The 13,162-nt window shown below is 38.6% G+C and overlaps 1 protein-coding gene across 1 annotated transcript in view; it reads right to left on the bottom strand.

The window, feature by feature from the left end:
- The window catches only part of LOC126965705 (carbohydrate sulfotransferase 3-like), a 41,705-nt gene extending 36,718 nt beyond the window's left edge, over nt 1-4,987 (bottom strand). Inside the window, exons 1-2 of the mRNA XM_050809447.1 lie at nt 4,125-4,987; nt 2,483-2,662 (exon numbers count right to left, since the gene is read on the bottom strand). Coding sequence (XP_050665404.1) covers nt 2,483-2,662; nt 4,125-4,825 — 881 coding nt within the window. The 5' untranslated portion in view covers nt 4,826-4,987. The remainder of the gene's footprint in view (nt 1-2,482; nt 2,663-4,124) is intronic.
- Between the last annotated feature and the right edge of the window lie 8,175 nt (nt 4,988-13,162).

Below are 13,162 nucleotides of genomic sequence, written 5' to 3'. Positions count from 1 at the left end.
GCTGGTTATTATTATCGTCCAATCGATCAAAAAAACTGAAAATATTAACCTCAACTCTATATCCCTACTCTATACTAAGAGTATGTGAGATTCGTTGTTTTTTTTTTATTGCAGAGGATTTTACAAGTTCAAATATACTATAATATGTTAGCTACTTTTATAGTGTTATATAAGTATCAGCTGGACACAGAAATTCTTGAACGTTAGAGTACTTCAGCTCGTCGCCAGAAGAGAAAAGTTAAATATTTGAGTTACGTCTTGAGACACGAGAAATACCAAATGCTGCAACTAATAATGATGGGCAAAGTAGAGGAAAAAGACCTTGTTGTAACATCCGGGAATGGACGAAGATCGCCAGCGTAGAAATACTATTTCGCTTGGCGCAAGACCGCGAAAAATTCGCTGAGCTGACGGCCAACCTCCAGCGGTGGAGAGGCATAAGAAGAAGAAGAATAGCGTAATATTATGACGAAATTCTGTAGGCATGTGCTGCAGAAACGTTCGATCGCCCCTAGGATGTCACTCAGGGAGAAGTTTAAGGAAATCAATATATTAACTGTGGCAACCCAATGCATATATATCTATTGTAACTGAACTTCTCCTAAACAGCTGGACCGATAATAATGAAACTTTCTTTGTGTCTTCAGGTGGATTCGATAATGTTTAGATTCACAATTGAACTACCTCCTAAACGGCTGGACCGATTTTGATGATTTTTTTTGTGTGTTCCAGTGAATTTGAGATTGGTGTGTGTCTTCAGGTGGCTTCGAGAATGGATTAGATTCACAATTGAACTGCCTCCTAAACGGCTGGACCAATTTTGATAATTTTTTGGTGTGTTCCAGTGAATTTGAGATTGGTTTAGATTCTCAATTCCGTCCATGTAATATAATTCTCCTGCTCATGTGCATTTAAGGGATTTTTAAGAATTACGCAATACGAATCTAATAAAAGAAAAAATGATGGGCAGAATCTAAGCAGTTATTATTATTACATAATTTTATAAAAATTTGTATTTTTTTCTAAAAATAAAGAGAAATGTAGTCTGATCCATATTAGTAGATCTCACAACTTTTACGGTAGAAGAACTGAATTGTGAGACTTGATATTTTTAACAAGTTATGTTTTTGATGGCAATGCTCTTTTAAAAGTATATCAAGTGAAAGGAGTATTCATAGGATTTGCACTTCGCCAATTCAAATAATGCAAATACGTAAAACTTTGCTATAGTAAATGTGACATATCTGATCGGAAAGACTGTACCCGATAGGTATCAAGGAGCCCTTGTGAATTATGTCAAGACTGCCGGAGGCGTCAAAGATCCATTCATATTTCATTCCGCGCTCTCGTGTTGAGAGTGGAAATCACTTGAAAGCTGTTGAGTCGCAAGCATCTTCATCATTAGCAAAGTATTTGTAAATACGGCTTTCGATATTAGGGACCGTGTTTTAAGACGGCAACTCAATATTTAGTCCGTGATCAAGTGTAGGTACAAAGTATCTCTCATATATAGGATGTATCGAATCGTTAAGTGTGGCCAGGCGATAATTCCGTAACTTCAACAGGTATGAAAAAACTTTGAACTTTATCGAAAGTACGTTACCTAATCAGTAAAATGGCATCAATAACTTTTTAAAAATCAAACGAGAAGCATCAAAAATTTTTATATTTAACACTCTCATATATTTCGTATGCTATTAGTAGAAAGGTTATTTTAGCTTTGTACTAATATTAAAGGAAACAGTTTATTAACCTAATAATAGAAACTATATTTTAAATGAATAATTTTTAGGTCTTATTAAGTACAAAATTTTGTATTCAAAGTGACGTCATTGTTGTGTGATACAATGACATTTTTATTAATCTCATACTAAATGTATGGAAGTATTTAATATCACAATTTTGGATACTTCTCGTTTGATTTTTAAAAAGTTATTAATAATAGTGTAATGTACCTACTTTCGATATCAGTTCAAAGTTTTTTGATATCTGTAATATTACGTACGGAATAATGGCCTAAAATGAAATAATAAAAGTTTGAATTATTCAATATGAAATGGCATATTAAGATTTTTATGAGTCTGAATTTTTCATAGTAACTTAAGGTAAGCTAAGCTAAACAAACACAGTACTCTAAAACAGAAATAGGTCCTACGGTAGGAAATTAGAGAAACAAAAACACTACACATATTATAGAGTTTTTTTGCTACTAAGATATTTGTCTGAAACTAATCCTCAAATGAATATGTCAGGATTTATACTATTTTAAGGTTTACTCGTTATTTCTCTAAGGTATGCATGACACACGACCTAAAATCATTGAGAAATGTAGTCTTATCCAAATTGGTAAAATAACATACATGATACAATAGATTAAAGCGACACATCAGAACGAATTAATTCACCACAGTGTTGGAGACAGAAATGAGATAAAATGAGTCATACTCCTGTTAAGATAATTAAATCTTAAATTAATACTCACATGAGTCGATCAGGATACTTTTGCAAGAGCCGTCCAGCAGCGACATAATCACTGACCATATCTGCGCACAGTAACTCAGGTTCCCAACAATCTGGGGCCGGTTGGCAGAAGTTTCTATGCTGCCTCGATTGCATCACTCCTCGGGGGTCTCTCACTAATAGCATTACTTTAATATTAAGCCTAGAAAAATTGTATTGTTATACATTTTGGTAACATTTCTATTAAAGAATTCAGAATATTCTGAAATTAATTTTCATTATTTCCATTTAATTAATTTTATTTTTATGGGATATGATCTTATAGACAGTATTAGTGATGCATTTATCACAGAGAGTGTTCCGTAGAGGTGTTTCGCCTCATTCCTGCTGCTGAATTCCACCTTTGCACAACACGCCACAGATTAGGATATCACCCTCACCATCTGCATGTGCTGCATTATTCCACAGTGTGGTTTTTAAGGTACTTTCTTCCATGTACAACAGAACTGTGGAATAAGCTTTAAGTTATCAGGACAATATGACATGGGTACCTTCAAAAAAACACATGCACAACTGATTCTTCTGGTATTGCAAGAGAATGTGGGTGGCAGTTATCACTTAACACCGGATGAGCCATACACTCGTTCTTTTTTACATAAAAAAAAAGAGCAGTATTGTTGACAGTCACCAGCCCCATAATAAATTTATTTTTGAGGAATGGGTACATAAATATATTTTTTACCATTGAAAGAGTTGTCCATGTATGAAGCTATTAAAGGAAAGAGAAACTATTTCTCTTTTATTCAACAGCTTTATTTCACAGCCAATTGTTATAATAACATGCCAGCCTAAGACAATGAAAATAAAAATTTAACATAAATTTAAATAAATGTACATCAACCAATACATACTTGTGGGTCAAATCAATTATGTTATAAATTTCAATTACTAGACTGACAACAAGCTGTAAGAATTGGGGTCAAGAGAATTTTAATCATATCGGAGACAAATATGCATAAAGTGTTTTTTTTTCATAGACTACGTTACTAAAAAGGAAACTGTCTAATGATACACTAGAGTATTTTGAAATAGAGGTGTACAAGACCTGTTTTTGTAATTAATTATTAACATTAAGAAACTTTTTTTTCTGCCTTCTGCAAAATAATAGACAAAGGGAAGGAAAGTATGTAAGAATCAGGAGGCCAATGTGTCACTGGAGACACTATTAAAATAAATATGGAGAAAATTTTAATATAAATAAAATAATTTTATTTTGTTAATATCTATTGGATTCAATACTTTGTTTCTGACAGAAAGCAAGCCATTGGTGGTCCATTTCCCCATTTAGATCCTGTTTAAGTTTAAAATAATAAATATATTAAAATTTAAGACCCGCTGATTAGCACAAATGGCACACAATACATGAATAGCTTTTAAATTTACGTTCTAGGCATCAATCAAGTATTTTCTTATGATTTTCTCTGTTAGGGCATCATATACAGCTAATTTAAAATTATCTAGTATTCATTAGAATACCATAAAATAATATATCAGTTTGTTTTACTTATGTGCTAATATGGGCCTTAGAAAGATTTTGTAGTGCTCTTTTAAATTAGATTACTTAGACCCATTTCATTAGCCGTTATAATTTTCTGAATACTCACTCTTTATCCTCCAGTAATTGTTTGATAAGGCGTAATCTCACTCTTACAACTTTCATACTCTGAAATGGAAACAGCTTACAGAAGCTAGACGTAAACTGAGCGTCCAGACATAAATCCTTCTTAAATTTACAGTGGTCCCACAGTCTGGTGTTGTGACTAAACTGGTGTAAATGAGTCTTGCCATATTTAAAGTAATCATCCATTTCACTGAAGTCACACAACATCATCTTCTTCAGCATTTTTAAAGCATTATCAGCATGTGGAGCACCTCTTATTTGTATTATATCGTATTTCAATAACGGTTCATAGTGATAAAAATTACCAGGCACTGAGTTAAGCACTTCTCCAAGGAAGGTGGTCCCAGACCTCCAAGTTGATATGATAATACTTCTTATGGGTTGTCCATTCGACTCCATCAGTAAATCCTCAAGTTTTGACACACCGGAAAATGAGTAGTTATAATTTTTCATTTCCATTTGAATTTTCGCTCTTGTTTTTTCAAATATCTTCTCGATTGTGGCTTCTGTATCATAATTTGAACTTGAAGAAGTTAACTGTGGTAGATTCACTTCAACGATACTTCGACTTTCAGGGGACGGACGGTAATAATTATTATCGGTATATCGACTTCCAGCAAGAATTAATAATATACTTAGACCAAAGGCAATACATATTGAGTAAAAATTAACTCTACGTAACATAACTATTTAAAATTAAATATTTAATAAAATTAATCACCGCGTTGTATTAGAGAATCTACATACGCGTTTCAATAAAATATCATGGTTTTAAGTTTTGATACAAGTTTCCGTCATAATTTATTCCCGTCTTTACGTTTCCGTGGAAACACCGCATTGCACCTCCAACGCCATTCGATTTCGAACTTTCAATGAAGCATAACAAAGAGAATATTTTATGTAAACAACGTAATAAATCTTCCGGTTGACAGTAGCAGGCATTGACATTTAGTTGACGTGGTCTGTCTGTTATACACTAGTCAGTGTAAGATGTGGGAAAAACTTAGACAGAGTATGTTTTATACTAAATCTTAGAGATTATTTGATTCATAATAAAGTTTAAAATATTTCAAAAAAATCAAGTAAAAATTTGTTTTAAAATTGTGACGAATAAAATTAAAAAGGGAAACAAGTGCAATTTGACCGTTTTATAACTATTTTCATAGTCTGTTAAAAGAAATAGATTGTTATTTTTGACCGCTCTCTCCTATGAAGTTTCCTTGTTTAGTATTTTTGTGAGTTAAACTACTTGTACTTTGGTTATACTCTCATACAAACAAAACACAGAAGTTCTGTGGTCATACAGATAATGTTGGACTTTATGGATGGATCAAAGTAGCACATGTCCTACACGTATATCATAACGACCAACCACAGACTATTAAAATTAGGTTTTGAAATAAATCGAAATATTTAGAAATCTCACATAAATAATTGTTATGCATGGGCTGTACATTGATAAGAAAAGATATATGTTATTAACGGTAAAGATTGTGGGTCAGTCCTAAATTGTCAGCTAAAAGTCGTGGAACACAAAACATATAAATTAGAAGATTAGAGAAATGAGATATCCATTTTGACTAAGTTGTGAATAAAAATTAGCAATGAACTTTAGGTACCTACTATTCCAGTACTAAGTAGTGATGAACGATGAATATACAGTATATATAGTACTTAGTAGTAATAACAAAATTTAACTTTTTTTTTTATATGAGAGGGGGCAAAAGGGCAAGAGGCTCACGGGATGGGTAGAGATCAGGCAACCGCCCATGGACATCCGCAACAACAGGTGTGTCAAGAAATGCGTTGCCGGCCTTTAAGGTGGAAGTATGCTTTTTTCTTGAAGGTCCCTAAGTCGTATCTGTTCGGGAGGCAAGAAATTTCGAACAAAACGCGCGGTTGTGGAATGCCAGACGTCTACGTGATGCGGATGGTACTTTGCACGTAATGTCCGATGGTGGAATTCGGCCGCTGGAATCAACCCGAACAGCACAACCCGAAACATAAATGCGGTAGAAGATGCAGAGAGAACCCACATCTCTACGCAATGCTAGAGAATCAAGCCGATCGGAGATGACTTGATCGTTGATGATTCGAGCCGCTCTTCGTTGTATGCGGTCAAATGGAAGAAGCTGGTACTGGGGAGCACCCGCCCAGAGGTGAGAACAGTACTTCATGTGAGGTCTAATTTGCGCCTTATAAAGTTGCAGGCGGTGGCTTTTAGTGAAGTACTGTCTCGCCTTACTGAGTACACCAAGCTTTTTAGAGGCCAGTTTGGCCTTCTCTTCCAAGTGACCACGGAACTGAACGTCGCTCGATATATCGACGCCAAGTATGCCAATACAGATTGTGGCAGTTAGAGGAGTGATCTCGAATCGAGGGGATACGACAAAGGGAGACTTTTTAGTGGTGAACGCACAAACTTGTGTCTTCTTGGGGTTGAATTGGACTTAATTATGTCGGCCCCATTCCGAGACTTTGCAAAGCATTATCTCGATTTCAGACACAAGTTTGTTCCGGTTCTCGTCGACGCTATCCCGGGACATGTTGGCACGGCCGGTGTAGGAAGTGTTGTGTGTGTGTGCTGTCGTCTGCATAGCAATGAATATTGCTGATTTGCAGCATATCATTGATATGCAGAAGAAACAACGTAGGGGATAGCACGCAGCCTTGCGGGACACCAGCGTTTATAGGTTTTAAGTCGGAGCATGCACCGTTGATAACAACCTTGATGCTCCGATCAGCCAAAAAGCTAGTGTCCCATTTGCACAACTTCTCGGGAAGCCCATAGGATGGCAGTTTCGCTATGAGCGCTTTATGCCACACCCGATCGAAGGCCTTCGCTATGTCCAAACTCACCGCCAACGCCTCTCCCTTCGACTCAACCGCTTGCGCCCATTTATGGGTGAGGTATGCAAGAAGATCACCAGCTGAGCGACCCTGACGGAAACCGTAGTGGCAGTCGCTGATCAGCTGGTGCCCCTCTAGGTATCCCAAGAGCTGGCGGTAGATGATCGACTCCATTACTTTGGAGAAAATGGAGGTTATGGCAATGGGGCGGTAGTTGGACGGATCTGAGCGTACACCTTTCTTAGGGATCGGGTGCACTAAAGCCGCCTTCCATAATTTCGGGACTACGCCTGATGAGTAGGAGAGCCGGAAAAGACGGGTAAGGACTGGCGCCAGTTCCGGAGCACATGTCCGCAGCACTATCGGCGGAATGCCATCGGGCCCGCTCGATTTGTGAATGTCCAAGGTGAGAAGCGCCTTAAGCACGGCACTAAGCCGGATTTTTACCTCCAGCATATATTAATCACACCGCGGAATATGCGGCGGTTGTGCACCTTGGTCATCCAGAGTCGAGTTGGACGCGAAGAGGGAGCCCAGGAGATCTTTCTCTTTCGCGTCATGGGCCAGCGAGTCATCATCCCTGCGCAGTGGCGGAATGGCTGGCTGGCAGAAGTTTCCTTGGACAACCTTGGCGAGCGACCAGAACGCACGAGTTCCCGAGGGAAGGCGTGCAAGGCTCTCGCCAATTCTGCCAATGTGCTTCGACTTCGCGTCAGCAATAACTCTTTTAAAAGACCTGGAGGCATTATTGAAGTGTTTTTTAAGTTCGCTGGAATTCACATCCTTAGATACCACCGCATTGACCCAAGCCTGATAGCACTCCTGCTTTCGGCGAGAGGCCATTTTGCAGGAGCGGTCAAACCATGGTTGGAACCTGCCACCGATAGGCACAGAGGAGGATGGAATGAAGAGTTCCATACCTTGCAGTACCACATCAGCAAACAGCATCAGCAGCGGCATCTGGATCTCCCAGCGAAAAACAGATCTGCCTCCACTGGTAGGATGCAAAAAAGCACCGCATCTCGTCCCACTCTGCTGACCTATAATGCCACACGCGGCGACAGCCTAAGAAGCGGGGCCGTGTTAGGCGCGTGATCGGCACGGTGCTCCAGATCAGGCAGTGGTCCGACGATCCCAGAGGAGGGTCAATGGAAACTAGGTAGCTGTCCGGATGTGAGGTCAACAGAAGGTCCAACAGTGAAGGTGTATAATCTTGCACATCTGGGATTCGCGTTGGCGCAATAACCAGTTGCGTCAGACCATATGCTAAGGCGAAGTCGTGAACAGATCTCCCTGCATGATCGGTGGTACGTGAGCCTAGCCATTCGGCGTGGTGGGCGTTAAAATCGCCAAGAAACACGATCTCTGCAGTGGGGATCTGCTCCAACACGGAATCTGTAGCCATTTGGATGTGTTCGAGGAGCCGGTCAGTCTCTGCGTTACCGCTATGGGACCTATACAGGCATGCGTAGATTCGCGGATGGTCATCGCAGTCTACACGCAGCCTGATGATGGATAGGTCCTGTCCTTCAAGAAAACTCAGGCGTCGAGAACAGACATCCTCCCTGACGTAAACGCACTCGCCAGCCCGTGGTATAAAGGAGTGTTCCAAATTATACCCCGGGTAGGAAAGGTAAGATGAATCAGCCAGGGAGGCTATCTGTGTCTCGGTTAAAAAGAGCAGGGCCGGCTTCGCCGTCTCCAGGTGAAAGTGGACGGCATTTAAATTTGATCGAAGCCCCCTGATGTTGCAAAAGTCCACAGCGAGTGTGGAGGAGGGTGGTTTGAGCCTCCTGCTCAGTTTGCCTCGAGTCAGCGCAGATTTGCCCCCTCCAGAATACGCGGGGCAGCCTGGGCAACCACTGTTAGGTACAGGCCCTAATTGCGGACGCCCAGGGACGGATTCTCTAGGGCTGCATAGCCTGGTACCGTCCTGTAGTAGTGTCTTTTTAGTCTGTGCTGCCATTTGTATTTTGGGAGGGGGGGTGTAGGCCTCCGGATACCCCACTCACCGGACGAAACACAGCGGCATAGACGCTATTTCACGCCGGTTTCGAGTGGGGGAGTGGTATTTCTCCGGGCGTGCCGGCCGATTTCTGATATGTCCGTGAGGACTCAACATGGCACTACCACTCCTATTGACTAAAACTTGATTAATTTTTGCTCAAATATTCAAAAATAAACTATATTAAGATTCAATTCTTTGTTTTAACGCACCATTAGCATTTTACAATTTTTTTTTTCGACTTACACATTGACTATATAGTCATTAACCAAATATAAATATGCACAAGGTGGAATATATTTTAAGAATTTTTCCAACATTACACATTCATGTAGCATAGACATGAAACTATCGATTGACCGATTTATGATAGATCTATGATGTGGCATCAAAAGGAGAGTTGTATCTCTTAATCCTTTTACAGAGATAGAGCAGTTCTTTGTAACTTTGAAAAGTCCGCCCGGTTTTTTTTAGTAAACATATTGATTTTTATGGGCTAGTAGGAATTATGAGACGATATTTTTTGAATAGAAATCTACACGAATCTAGAAGACCGACACTGCATAGAGCGTGTATACACTATTTTTTGGACAAGAAAAAAAAGAAATATTAGTTGAATTACTGTAGTGAACTGTGAACTGTAGGAATATAATTGTGGCATGCAGTAAGTGCAGCATTAATTGATACCGTTTTTCTTAGTGGTTTCAAAGCGAAGACAAACTTGATTAATTTGCCTGTTACTATATATCAGGAGAATTTTGATAATGCCAAATTATTTCAAGATCGTCCGCACTATGCTTCTAGATCGTTTAGTAATGTGAATTAATTCATTACTCCAATCATATTCTTATCTGTAGATCTAATCCAAGCCTTCAACAAAAAGGCTGCTCATGAGGCACTGGGGCTAAGCAGGGAAAATTTACGCATTCTAACCAGGCCTCTAACGGGGCACTGCAGAATAAACAAACACCTCTCAATCTTAGGCCTCTGAGATTGCAGAGCGTGTAGATTCCTTAATAGTGCAGATGAAACCCTGTTACACATTCTCTCTGAATTTGGTCCTTTAATGCGTAAACGTAGAATCTGTTTGCGAAATCCAATTCTTCGACCACTTGAGATACGTCAGTTAACTGCAAAAGCCATAACAAGATTCATGAAAAGAATCAATCTTAGCAGTGAGCTAAAGTTAACAGTGGCTATCATAATAGATCACATTGGTTGCAGTGAAACAGGGCTGCACTGAACTGTACCGAAGCCACTCTACAAACCATAACCATATATTGGCAGATGGTGCCCTTTAACGTCTGATAGTTCAGTTGGTCGCTGTCATAAGAATATTGTTTCTAGGACGATACAACATGAGTACCATAAATAAAATGGCGTACAACCACTAAAAAGACTGGTGATATGGCATTGATTGAGTGTTGGTGGCGGTGTTACCCATGAATATCCCCTAAGCTGTGTGACAACTGTCTTTTCTCTACATTTCAATAATTTGAGATAAATCCTGCATTGTTTTATTGCGTTATCACTGTTGTTGACTCGTTTTATTGCATCACCAAGTATTAGAGTCATCAGTAAGGCAATAACACAGATAAGGGACCATTAAGGTGCAGGTTAGCAGTTGCTTTATATTTGATCCTGGATCCTGTGGAATTCTAGGAACACCGCTATTTTATTCAACTGCTTCAAACGCGGAACAATTTCAATTGCCTGATATGAACTGACATGGATTAATCTCTTTACGTTCTGTAGGGTCGTCTCTTTACTGTACATTTTCTTCCATATCTATCACAGATTATCCCAAAGAACATGGCACCTACTTCACTCACACACTGACTTATTGGAATTCCTCTGGTATTAATAAAAATATATGCATTAATGCATGCAGATTATTGAATGTATCGCTTAATTCTAAAAGCCAATGCAACGGAACAGAAAATCAATTCAAAGCCAACCAATTATAATATTATGAGTTTATTTTTCAAACTTTATACCCAACAATGTGCATCTTTCCAATAGTTTCACCTAAGAAAAACCACAATCCGATTTCGAGGCATACCATTAAAATTAGCCACGCTTGTTTAACTGTCAGATGCTTGAAACATCCACTCTTAACGAATTTAATTGCGAGTCCAAGGTCGTCTTTAAGTTTCTGCGGAGAAAACAAATTTTTGCTATTATAATGGCTTTTGTTAAAAGAAGTCCTCTTTCTTTACGAAATTTCTAGTGTAATTTTGTGAATGTGATTTTGCTTTACATTTCATATTTCTCATATGCAAAGATAAATTTGGGTTAGGACCAAAAACAATTACCTAATTTATTTTAATTAGCGTCTTTAAAAGACGAATTCAAGAATAACTTTACCTGTAATTCATTTACATTTGGAGGTGCCATTTCTAAAGTGTAATATCCCTTGGCAACTCGGATTTTTTGAGCCAATTCCGACTTTAAGCCGCGGTTAATACGTTCCTTGGCCATCGCAGTTAACTTCTCTTTTTGGTTGCTTAAAGTTGATCTGTAAGCTTCAATTACATCCTCCACAATAGAAAATTTGTTTCGTGTTTCTAAAATAAAAAGTCTTTGTTGATGTCTTAATATATAAAATAGGGAAAACGGGAACCAGTAATGCATCCTTGAAGATACAATTTATACTTCAAAAGTATATCTTCCTACCACAGACGTATAAAAGGGAGGCTTCCTACTATAGTTTTCAGGATGGATTTAGAGCTGGCTTGTACTCTGCCGAGCAACAACGCAGATTTATGTCGGACGATGGCATGGAAACCATCGACTTGTACTTGCGTGAGCATACCACATGCACTGCAGAAGCGGGGCAGCCTCATCAACATCCTAAAACCGTTGTTGTATTGGACTTGCAGAGCGCTGAGACTCCGCTGAGTGTAACTGATCCACAGACTACACGTCTAAAATACTTGCCAATAAAGTTTAAAAAGCGGGCGTATGTACGTAACGTATGTTGCTTGAAGTGAGAGATTACTCTAAGCTTGTAGGCCCCTAACGGCCGTTCCCAATATACTACTCGTATCAACATATAGAGATAAATTACTACCTTCTACTGTCAGTAATTAACTGTCAATAATCTAAAGCTGTCCCTATATACCCGATAAGTCATTCTTATCGCCTTATGGGACGCGTGGATTGCAATTTCCATACAAACTTCTATAGCTGGTAAGCTATGCGTCGTCCCATTACCAGACAGCGTGTACGGATGAGGTGAGTTACCATCGTTAATTTTGTTGGGACAGAAAAGTCAACGATAGTTACGATTTTTACCTCAAGTAAGAGATAGACTGAATATTGGGAAGGGCCGTAAGTCGTATTGGTTCGTTATAACTGTAGCCAACGAAATAGGACTGCTAGGCAAAAAGTATAGGCGAAAAGCGCGGACTCGGAATGCTACACTATAACGTGTTGTTGGTGAAATTTTGCGTTTGAGAGTAACGTAAGTCTAGGTGAGCTAGGTGAGAAGAAAAGGCTTCAGCTGTTTCACTTACTGTTTTCGCCCATGCACAGTAATTCTAATGTAATACTTAATCAAAGATTAGAGGACTCCTTTACCATTTTCTGTTCGCAAGCGCAACACGGTTGCTAGATATGACTGCTGTAATTTTCTTCTAAGGCGATGTTTTTCTTGAGAATTAATCTAATGTCCATTGGAGTAGCGAATATTTAAATGACTCAGGTATTTTAGAGACTAAGTTCTCCTTTCACTCTCGGTATTATAATATACGGTAGAAGATGTAGAGACCCCACATATCTACGACGTATCGACAATTAATCAAGCTAATCGAGCTCCTATTTTAATAATTGAGGTAAGACTAAACATAAAAGTTATAATATAGGTACGTTTTAGAAATCAACAAAGTTAGAATTCTTACTGAAAATATTAGTTGCAAGACGTAACACTCTTGTTCCAGCGACCATTTTTTATTTTTCTAATAGCCTTTTAATCTATTTTACTAAAGCTCACAAACCTCTCTCGTTATGCCTTATTTATTTATGCATTGCTGTCAAAAATTTGTTCAAGAAATATAACATTGACAAAGTCAAATTTAAAACGCATTTGTAAAAAAGTTTGTTGTTGTAATTTGAGTTATTTATTTAAATAATTATTGAAACCATAAATAAATATACCTTAAGTA

This window comes from Leptidea sinapis, chromosome 8, assembly GCF_905404315.1.
Source record: "Leptidea sinapis chromosome 8, ilLepSina1.1, whole genome shotgun sequence".
Lineage (NCBI taxonomy): Eukaryota > Metazoa > Arthropoda > Insecta > Lepidoptera > Pieridae > Leptidea > Leptidea sinapis.
Note: the sequence above shows the minus strand (reverse complement) of the source record. Positions and strands in the feature narration are given on the sequence as shown.